The sequence below is a fragment of the Cygnus atratus genome, chromosome 5, assembly GCF_013377495.2.
Source record: "Cygnus atratus isolate AKBS03 ecotype Queensland, Australia chromosome 5, CAtr_DNAZoo_HiC_assembly, whole genome shotgun sequence".
Classification (NCBI taxonomy): Eukaryota; Metazoa; Chordata; class Aves; order Anseriformes; family Anatidae; genus Cygnus; species Cygnus atratus.
Window position 1 is genome coordinate 62,723,891 of NC_066366.1, and position 10,813 is coordinate 62,734,703.

Below are 10,813 nucleotides of genomic sequence, written 5' to 3' on the forward strand. Positions count from 1 at the left end.
GCATCTGGTTTTAGGAAAACGTAGGTTTTTATAGGCCAGCGATGGAATCTGGAGGCTATACTTAGCAGCAAACAACGCGGACCCCTCCAAAAATGTCGTGCACTGCGTCGTGTTCATCCCTCCTGCACGAGGCTGCGCCGAAATGCAGCAGGCAGCAAGTAGCCATGGAAAGCCTGTAACGACCAGCGCCCACCCGCCGCCTTCTCTGGGCACATTCCCGCCGAGGCCAAGGGCTGTTTCTGGGGACAATTACACAGGTACACACAATTATTTTCGGAGCCCGTGGAAAAGGTGCAGCGCATACCGCAGCAGCCCACTGCCACGGACACCAGGGGTGCCAGCACGGGGATGGGGTGGCAGGGATGTCCTCGTGCTGGGGGCGCAGAGCACTGCCTGGCCCCATCCTGTCCCTGTCCCTGTCCCTGTCCCCGTCCCTGTCCCTGTCCCGGGGCAGGCTCTCGTGTGGGTCCCAGGGGTGCCCAGGCTCCAGGTGGGTGGCAGTACCCCGCTGCCCCCAGCGTTGGCACGGCACGTGGTGACATCCCTGGCCACGGGGTGGTGGCACCTGCTGGGAGACGCATTCCAGCGATGCTGCGTCCCCGTGGGACGACGGGCACCTCATCTTCATCACCGCCGTCATCGTCACTGTCATCTTCTGCAGGAAATCGGGATTTGGGTGCTAATAGCGGCCAACTCACCCCGCTGGATTTGGGGCGCAGGCAGCACACAGGGCAGGGGGTGGCGGGGGTGTGCCGGCAGTGCCACAGCAGAGGACGGCCACGCTGTCACACCGCTGTCCCGGCCGTTTCTCCCGGCCCCATCCTGCAGGACCAGGGCACCCCACGCAGGACGGGGACGGGGACGCGGCCACAGGATGGCAGCAAATGCCACCGCTTGGCTGCCAGCAGCGGGCAGGGGACAGGGCTGGGGACAGGGCTGGGGACCCCCGCCTGCCTCTCGTGCGCCCCGTCCCTTCGCCTTCCGTCACTTCTTTAAGCCTCAAATCGCCACGAGCCAAAGGGATGCAAACAAGGGGAACTTTATTGTCACCTCTAGCCGTACCGCAAAAGGCGCACGACAAACCTCTTCGTTACAAAACCACGTCGCGCTGGGGTTTCGGGGCCGTTTTACTCGGGTTTGGCTTTCGCAACACAGTCACCCGCTCTCACGTCGCCCTGACAGGAGGATCCTTTCACGGAAAGGACTATTCAGTTTGCGCACGCAGACAGCTCGGTACTGCCGAGGGACCAGCACCAACCTCAGAAGGCCACCGACAACCCCGTGACACCCCGTCCCACCCCACCCCGACCCACGCAGCGGTCCCAGACACGCGCGGCACCTCTGCATCCCGCAGCCCCCGGGCACGCGCCGGCCTCTCGCCCTGCACTGCTGCCAGCGACCCCGCTCGGTGCCGGGCTGCGTGCTCGGTTTTGGGGCTCCGTGCCCAGCTCCCAGCTGCTCTGCTTCGGTTTCGGCTGCGGGACGAGGTGGGGAAAGGAATAGCGAGGCCTCGAGCTTGCCACTATCCCCCCCACGCTCCCTGATCAGCACCAAGCACTTATTTGCGCGTTTCTTTAGGCAGAGCCATGGGTGAGCGCCCAGGGCGGGTGCTGCAGCCTCCCAGGGAAGGGGGAGAGGCCAGGGATGAATTTGGGGGATTTCCCGATCCCCTCAGCACACCACAACCCACCCGGGGATGGCGGCCGTCTGTAGCAAACCCCAGCATCCCAGCCCGGGATGTGGTGTCTGAGCCGTCCCTCGGCCTTTTGGGGTGGTTTACGAGGTCCCCAAAAACCAAAGCAGGGCCCTGAGCCCCCGTGCAGCATCCCACCACTGCCTTGGGTGGGTTTCTGGGGGATTTCCACGGGGTCCCCAGCCTCCTGCTGGCATCCCTACATCGTTTTCCCATGACGCACATCAGCCCCACCGTGCCCACCGCTCCCACCCAGCTCCCCCGTCGCAATAACCCCGATTTTCTCGCACTGTGCCGACAGCTCCGCTCCACTTTTTTTTTGGTACTGATCCCCCCCTCCCAACGTTTCTTAGAAAAATAAGATTGTGCTTATTTATAAAATATTATTTTTTTTTTTTAAGAAAAGTTTCCAGTTAAAAAAAAAGGCGGTAATATCAAAATAGGGTAAAACTTTGGCTGTCGATGGCTGAACTCTAATCAAAAATACCGGCTGAGAAGGCATTGTGCTGTGAGGACGTGCTGCCGTGATGCTTTCCCCTCTGGTACCGCCGGGCAGCGTTACACCTTCCCGGGGACATGCTCAGAAAAAACACATGCGTTTTTCCAGCACGTCGCCACCGTCCTTTGGCAGAACCTTTCGAACCGTAAAAGACCGAAGGACACACGAAAAGCCTTGTTAAAACAGAGCTGAGACCACGCCGGGAAAAGCCACGCTCCCACCGTGGCTGCATACACGTGCTTCTCGCTAGGAAAGTCTATTTGCTCACCTTAGTGCTTGGAAAAAAAAAATGATTGTCTATATGCTTTGTTGAAGAAAGGCGTATCCTTTGTATAAAAGGCATTTCAGCGCAGAAATAAACTGAAAATGGGTCTATAAGATCCAGACATATATAAACATACATACTTTGATATATTTATATATGTGATTTCTATATATTTAAAGGTTGGGAAGCATTATTGCAGTGTCGTTACAGGTGACCTATCCTTTTCCATTCTCCTTTCCTTTGGGATTTCTTGGGTGCGGTATTTTTGGTTTCTTTTTTTTTTTTTCTTTTTTTAAATAAAGCTCCGTGAAGGCCTGAAGCCCCTGCTCGCCCTGCGTCCCCCAGCAGGACCGGGACCGAGCTCCAGCGCGTTTTTGGAAGATCTGGGTTCAGGCGCTGCCTCGGCAGCAACCTGCTAACGCCTTCCTCCCCTCCCTTCCCCGAGCGCGGACATCCCCGGCTACTTATTGCTTCATTCTCGCTTCCCATACTGGCCTGGAGGGGATTTACATCTCTTTGGCTTGGCTTGGGCGCAGCAATCCGGTGTTTCCTTTCCAGCATCTTCTCGCCGCAGCCACCGAGCCACCGCAGGAGCCAGCGGCGGCGTGAAGGGAAGGGGCCGGGAGGGGAGAAAACCAAAATTTGCCCCGAGGCACTGAGGAAATACGGGCTGGTTTCCGCCCGGCCAAGCGAGCTGTGCTTCTCCGAGGCGAAAGAGGACTTTGCGCTTCGCACAAACCATTCCCAGAGGCAAAAGGCTGCCGGGGGGGGGACCGCCGGCGTCACCCCGCCGTGCCCCACGGTCTCCGTCCCTCCTGCCCCTCCACGGAGCCGTCCCCCCCGAGCACGGCCTCACTCGGCGGCGGGGAGAGGCCGGGGAGGCGGCGCTGGGGGGCGGCGGGGCCGAGACCCCCCACACCCCGGTGTGTGTGTGTGTGGGGGGACAGCAGCCAGTCCTGGCCCCGCGGCGCTCAGACGACAAACTCCGGGACTTCGTCGTGGGTGAGGTCCAGCGAGAAGTATTTGCTGGTTCGTTTGACGGGGAAGCCCTCCTGGATGTTGATGCACTGCTGGGCCAGGCAGCCGTGGCAGTAGAGGCCGTCCTCGGCGAGGCCGTGGCCGCAGCCGAAGGTGTAGCTCTGCGCCGTGTCCTGGCACAGGTCGGCCAGCTGCAAGAAGTCCTTCTGGTAGAGCCGGATGTCGTCCAGGCTCAGGCTGTGCCGGTCCGTCGAGGTCTTGGGTTTCCTGCACGCCGTCTGGGCAAGGGAAAGGGCGTCAGGAGCCGGGGTCCTCGGGGAGGGGAGACCCGAACCTCCCCGGGAGCAGGGCCGGGGGGCGAGGAGCCCGCTGGTGGCACGTACCTGGGGTAAGGAGTCCGTGCTCTGCCCCCGCAGCTTCACCACCGTCTCCGAGGAGCTGGAGGTGGAGGAGCTGAGCTCCTTTACGATCAGCCCTGCGCGGGGGAGAGAGAGGAAGAGGAGGGCGCGAAGGTTATCTCACGGCCTCGCGGCTCTCTTGGGGTGCCCACCCCATTGCTCTGGGGTAGAAGGCACCCCCAGCTGGATGGCACCCCCAGCTGGATGGCACCCCCAGCTGGATGGCACCCCCAGGGCTCTGCTTGCAGCTGGAATCACCTACAAACCATCCCAAATTGGCACCAAAATGGCATCCGAAGCCGAAATTACTCCCAACGCCTGCAGGTGGCTCCGGCCGGGGCATAGCTGCCCTCGTTCCCGGTGTCCCCAAAAGAATCCTGCCATCCCCTGCCCGCTGTCACAGGGGCTTGCTGCACGGGTTTGTGCTTCATTTCCACGTGCACCCCCCAAGAAGTTAAAGAAAACCCTCCTCCAAGGAAAACCCGCATCGTTCCAAGGTTTTCCACATTTTCACCAGGCTGCACGTGCTCCACCTTCCCGTCCACTCGCCGGGCACACCAGATTTCCCAGGGGGACGCTCGGGCTAATTTCACTCTGCCCCACACCAAGGCGAACGCGCACCGTGGAAGAGGAACCGCAGGGGAGGAGGGGGCAGCCCCAAACCTGCCAGCTTCAGGCGTTACCTGAGTGCCCGTTGAACTTGCGCGACAGCAGCATGTCCTCGGTGATGTAGACGCACATGTCGGGGCTCACCTCCAGCGCCAGCTCGCCCGCCTGCTCCAGCTCCCGGGGGTCGTCCACCAGCATCTCTATCTCTGCTCGGGGGGGGGGGGGGGGAAGGATGGGGACGGGTGAGCGAGGAGCCCCTCGGGAGCACCCTCCGAGCCCTTGGGCACCCGAGCCAGGCTCTCTCACCGTCATCCTGGGAGTCCTCCTCCAGGCGGTCCTTGCCCCCGCTCTCCACCCCGGAGGTGTGGGAGCTGCCGTGGCTGGTCATGGAGCTGCAGGTCTTCAGCTTGCGGTGGACGCCGGCGTCCTCGGGCCCCATCTCGCGGGGTTTGGGGTCGGCCTCGATGCCCGAGGTGTGGGAGCTGCTGTGGCTGGCGGTGGAGTGCCGCGACAGGCGCTTGTGCCGGATGCTGCCGGCGCTGCTGCCGCTGGCCCGCGAGCGCTTCTCCAGCTGCTCCATGTCCAGGTCCAGGGTGTCGCTGATGTAGGACTCGCGGTACTGCTTCTTCTCTGCGAGGGCAGTGGCACGATGGCATGCAGCACCCTGCACCCCCCAGGGCACCTCCAGGCCCCCCGGGATGCCAAACCCAAACCCAGACGGGTGGCACGACAGGAGCCAGCCCCGTCGGGTGGAACTTGGGGACTGGGGGAGGCGGGTGAGGAGCTTTGAAGCTGCTGGGCTCTGTGCTGGGCTCTCCCTCCAGCAGAGGAAGAGAAAGAAGATGAAGAGGAGGAGGGAGAAGAGGAAGAGAATAAAAAGGAGAAGGAGGAAGAGGAGGAGGAGGAGGAGGAAGATGGAGAGGAGGAAGGGGAAGAAGAAAGAGAAGGAGAAGGAAGAGGAGGAAACAGAAGAGAAGGAGGAAGAAGAGGAGGAGGAGGAGGAAGATGGAGAGGAGGAAGGGGAAGGGGAAGAGGAGAAGGAGGAAGGGGAAGAAGAAAGAAAGAAAAAGAAGGAAGAGAAGGAGAAGAAAGAGAAGGAGAAGGAGAAGGAGAAGGAGGAGGAGGAGGAGGAGGAGGAGGAGGAGGAGGAGGAATAAGAGAAGGAAGAAAATGGGGAAGAACAGGAAGAGGAAGAAGAGGATTGTATGCTTCCATGAGGGTCTTATGAGCTTGGGGAAGGGACACGGGGCACTGGGAAGCGCTGTGCTGAGGCACTGGGAGGAACTGGGCCCTTGGGGAGCACAGCAGGCTCGCACCCATCCCTCAGCAGCCCAGGGGTGTCTGCGGGCACCCACCCAGCTGGGAGAGGATTTTTGGCCATCCCCAGCCTGGCTCTGGACCAGGACCAGGACGTGCTGACACACCATCAAGGGGACCCATGGGGGCAGCTCCATCCCCAGGCCAGGGAGCAAGCCCGGCACGGGCAGGGTTTGGAGGGGAGCCCCCCAGCACCTACCCTCGTTCTCCTCCAGCTTGCGGACCTGCCGCAGCACGGGCTGCAGGTTCATGTAGAGCCGGTGGCTGCTGCTGAGCAGCTGCAGGAGGTGGCGGGAGCGCAGCGGGCAGCCCGTGTAGTAGATGAGCTTCCTGGCCGAGGGCAGCCCGTCGGGAAGGATCTCAAACTTCTTGCCCTGTGCACGAGCAGGGGAACCTCAGAGGGGGCGGCAGCAGCCCCCTGTGCCTGGCAGGAGCTCCCCACAATGACCCAGCCTGGCAGGCCCACGGCCCCGCACTCACCACGAACACCAGTTTGCCCACGTTTGTCCAGGGGAAGTCGTAGAGCAGCTGCTTTTCCTCGTCGAGGTTCTGCAACAAGAGGCAAAGCTGAGGACACGGGCACGGGCAGCCCGTGGGGATGGAGCCCAGCCCTGGGCGCTGCCCAGCTCCGTACCTGGAAGATCTGAATGCCCCGTGTGGTCAGCCCCAGCGTCAGAGAGGCTTCCACCTCCCTCTTGTCCTGGGGGGAGAAATGAGATGTTTTTAAATACATGATTTGCATCTTGAAGTGTGTAGATCTGCAGCCAGGTGTCCGCCTCTGCAGCGGGTGCTGGGCGCCAGGCCTGAGCCATCAGTGGCACACATGTCACTGCGGGTTGCATCCTCCTAGCCAGTGCCACCTCTCCTCCCTCAAAATGCCAAACGCCTGGCAGAGCAGCTTAACCTCAGGAAACTTTGAAAGATCTTCAGAAAGAAGGCTGGGGCACTTGTGTGCCTGAGCACAACCAGCACCAGCACCGAGCAGGTGACAGTGGCCACATGTGTGGCCACAGCTCAGCCATGCACATCTATCTCCCTGCAGGGCATGAAGGGCTGGAAAAAAGGTATTTTAATCATTTTTCCAGCCCTTTTGAACGATGTGCCTCCTTGCCATGCTCAGACACTTTCCATACTTGCCATTCCCCACACTCCCAAAGACAAACTTCTCCTCCTTAATTTAGGGCTGCCGCAAGCGGGGGCTCTCACCTTGTACAGCCTGTAGTAGTGCACGGCCACGTCGTCCAGCCGCACGGCCTCCTTGATGTACTTGAGGTGGGCCTCGGAGGCCGTCAGAGCGAACTGGTCCTTGTGCATGTTGGGGACATGCTTCAGGATGTAGTCCCGGCCCCTCTTGGCCACCACCTGTTTGAAGATGAGAAGGTTGTCGAGGGGAGCACGGGCGAGTCCAAGGGAAAAGGAAAACCAAAGCAATGCCTTCCATTTTAGAGACTTGCAAGCCCCCATCCCCGTAGTGCTCAACTTCTGGTGGCACAAATGGAATAAATACAGGGGCCACCCATTCCTCCTTGTAGGGTTTCCCACTGGGCAGGGACATGGGGCCGTCACTTTTCCCCAGCATGTACGAAAAACAGGGAAATTGGTAGATATGGGGCAAACCCAAGAAATATGTCATCAATCAAAGCGGGCAGCAGTGCCTACATGTTTTATATGATATTCTATGATTCTATGATTTATTCATCCTGCCGTCCCAGTGTCCTGGGCAGTCCTGGCTGCGGGATGCCCTGGGGGGAGGCTCAGCTTTTTGGTGTCAGCACACCACACGCATTGCCCCTCGCTGCACTTCAATGCCAATAGTTAGTAGTCTGGTCACAGCCAGGCTTTTCTGGGGACACCCTGCCCAGCCTGGTGCCAAGCAGCGAGCAATGTCCCTGCTGACAGGGGGTCCCAGATGGGGGGGCTGTGCACGGGGACAGCAGCACCCAGGGGCTGCAGAGCCCGCGGGGGGCACGTGAGGGTGGCCGGGCGACGCGGCGCGAGGGGAAGCCCCCCGTAGCGAGCATCCTCATAGCAAACACAGGAAAATCCCTGTCTGTGGCACAACCACGCTGACCCCAACAGCTATTTGCAGCCCCGCAGTTGTCACTGGTTATTAATAACCAGGACAAGGCCGGAGCTGAGGAGGCAGCAGCATCGCCCCTTCTCCTGAAACAAACCCCGAGCAGCACAGGACCAGCAGGGAGAGCGGGCAGGAGACGCCGCAGCCATGGGATATCCTTGCAGCAGGCAGCAGCAGGCTTACCCAGGCGGGGAAATAGGCTTCGGGCTCGAAGTACTTCCCGTAGTGCTTGTTGCGCTTGAAGTCGCCCAGGTCGGCCTGCAGGGCGAAGGCGGTGAGCAGGAAGTAGGCCTCCTCGCGCAGCACGCACTGCGAGTGCAGCACCTGCTTCCGCAGGTGCCAGTAGTAGTAGTACCGCGCCGTCCGGTCGCTGCAGGGGACGAGAGGATTTGGGGGGTGCTGGGGTCCCACGGCAGCACGACATCGCAGCCACCCCCTGCAGCACCCAGTTCGCAGCCGGGAAATTAACCCCACCAGAGCACCTCCGCGCGGCCACCGTGTCCCAACACATCCCGGAGACGCTTTAGGCCCTGCAAATGTTTGTTTTTTTTTTTTTTTTTTTCTGAAAGAACACATCAAGCTCCCTTCTGTCCTTCTGGCGAGTGACAAAATCCTAAATCTGATGTCCCCAGCCCCCAAAATGGCTCCTTCATCACTGAGGGGGAAAAGCGTCCCTGATAGTCCCTGCAGGGAGGTTTGCAGCACGGGGTCCCTTGTCACACAAACACATAGGGACAGGGACAGCAAAAAGGGGCGAGCTCTGGGTGCCTGAACACTTCTGAATGAAGACACGCTATTTCGGGTTACTTTCACAAAAATCTCCTTTTTTTTTTTTTCAGCATTTTGGCACTGCCCAGACACAGCCCCGAGCGCCACGAGCCCCACACGTGGTTATCACGGGGCACCCACCCCTCACCTTATCAGCCTGCCGTTCTCCACGTAGTACTGCACTCGGAAGTGGATGATCATGGGGGGGCCGAACTGGTCGATCCCCTGAAACACAGAAGGCATTCGGGGCTCCTGCGGGGATCCCGCTGTCACACTGTGAACCCCGGTCCCCGCACCGACACCCCCAGCGCAAGGTCTGTCTTGGCAATTCCCTTCCCCACCACCACTTTTCCTCCCCAAATCTGCCTTATCTCAAAAAAATGAAGGGGATTTGGATTTAAAGAAGGTGGAGGTTGGGTTCAAGACCCTCAGTGGGTCTGCAGCTACCGTCCCCCGTGCTGATGTCCCTCTTCCATCCCTCTCTGTCCCTTCGCCAGTCCCAGCAGCAGCACAGGAGCCTTCACACCAAGCTCCCTGTGCAGGCTGCATTGAAAATAATTATAAAGGTGCTTTGGGAAAAGGAAAAAAAGAAAGGATAAAAAAAGAATGCTTGATTTTAAAAACTGGACGGAAGCTGAGATTCTGCTGAAATATAGGGAAATGAGGGAGGAAAAAAATCACCGGGGAAAAAATTCATGTGGAGGACAGGTCCCCAGCTGGGGCACGTGGTGGCACGGGGGTGACAGCCACCAAGCACTCTCAGGGTTTGCACACTCATCCCCCCCCACAGCGCGTTTACAACCCGCCCCCCCCCCCCCCCCCCACCAGCTGCGCAGGGACAGTGACCTGCGCCGGGGACAGAGGTGGCCTTAGTGCCGTCATCTCTCCATGCAACACCTCACCGCTGACCTTGCTGGCCTCCTTCTTCCACTCCTTGGGGCAGTACTTGTAGAGTTTCTGGGCCAGGTCCATGTACACGTGCTCATTGTCTGCGGGGGGAGAGGGGTGAGCGTGGCCGGCACGTCCCGCTCGTGCCCGGACGGCTCCGGCAGGACCGGCCACCGGCACCGGCGGGCGAGCCCCAGACTTACTCTGGATGACGCTGAGCCCGAAGAGGTGGCAGTCCTTCAGCCTCAGGAGGTCGCACACCTGCACGAGCAGCTCGTGGCACAAGATCTTCACCTGCAGATGCACGCACAAGCCCCGTCGCACGGGCACCTAGCCTGGCCGACGGCATCGAAACCCTGCCGTGTCCCCAGGCATGGTCACCGGGGGTCTGGGTCTCGTTTTTGCATGGGGACAAAATCCCCCAAAATATGTGGGACGCGCAGCTGGGGCAGCTTGACCGCAGGTGGTGCAGAACGCACTGCAACCAACCTGGTTTGGGGGCAGACAATGGAATATTGGGTAGCGTTGAATAAAAAAAATAAGCAAAGTGTGGGAATTTCACGTCCAGTACCCAACGAAAATCTCAGCAAGCAGCAAACTGAACGAAGAAGAAGCAGGAGAGCGTAAAGCACTGATGCACCCTTCAAGGGGAACAACCTGTGGGGGTTTCTGCAGCAAGGAGAGGGCGGGGGGTCAAAATTAGAAGCAGAAGCAAGATGAGAGCTGGCAAGAGAGGCGCGGGGCGATGCCAACGGCCGTGCTCAACGGGAACAGGGGGGTCCGCCGCGCGCCCCCGATCCGCCGCCGCCTTACGTTGATGATGATGTTGAGGGAGTCGTCGTTGGGGAGGAAGATGCACACGCTGCGGCGGTCCTGCATGACTCGGTTGTTGTGGAAGGGCAGCTTGTTCATCGTGGGCCGGGCTCTCCCTCGCCGCGCGGCCGGGCTGGGGCTGGGGGCGGGCGGCGGGCACCTCACCGGCGGGCCGGGGCGGCCTCGGTCCCCGCGGGCGCCATCCCTGCGGGACAGGGGGTTGATGAGCCCTGCACCGAATTCCCTGTCCCATGGCTTATAATGAGCCCCCCAGGAGCCCCCCACAGTTGTACCCCCCCTGTGATGCCGTTGTCCCCCCCCCCCCAAGGGGTGGCAGGGGACACCCGAAGCGCCCGAGCGTGCCCCGCCGTGGTTCGGGCAGCGTGGGATCGCAGCCCAGCCCAAAAAGCCTGAAGCAGCGGTTTTCTTCTCCCGGCTACAGTTTCAGAAAAACCTCAGAAGAGGCTTTCCCGGCATCGCAGCGATCATAAAAAAGTCTTTGTGCTGG

The 10,813-nt window shown here is 60.3% G+C and overlaps 1 protein-coding gene across 2 annotated transcripts; it reads right to left on the minus strand.

The window, feature by feature from the left end:
- Positions 1-2,090: 2,090 nt before the first annotated feature.
- Positions 2,091-10,471, minus strand: FRMD6 (FERM domain containing 6). 2 transcript variants are annotated; one of them, XM_035551379.2, is made up of 13 exons: positions 10,306-10,471; positions 9,696-9,786; positions 9,514-9,593; positions 8,753-8,829; positions 8,020-8,206; positions 6,966-7,121; positions 6,394-6,459; positions 6,240-6,308; positions 5,959-6,133; positions 4,749-5,072; positions 4,517-4,648; positions 3,819-3,910; positions 2,091-3,713 (listed from the first exon to the last, which is right to left on the minus strand). In XM_035551379.2, the coding sequence occupies exons 1-13, from the start codon at positions 10,402-10,404 to the stop codon at positions 3,429-3,431; spliced, it is 1,833 nt and encodes a 610-aa protein (XP_035407272.1). In that variant the 5' UTR covers positions 10,405-10,471; the 3' UTR covers positions 2,091-3,428. The 2 variants fall into 2 exon arrangements, with proteins under 2 accessions (XP_035407272.1, XP_035407271.1); XM_035551378.2 differs by having other exon boundaries at positions 9,451-9,593.
- Between the last annotated feature and the right edge of the window lie 342 nt (positions 10,472-10,813).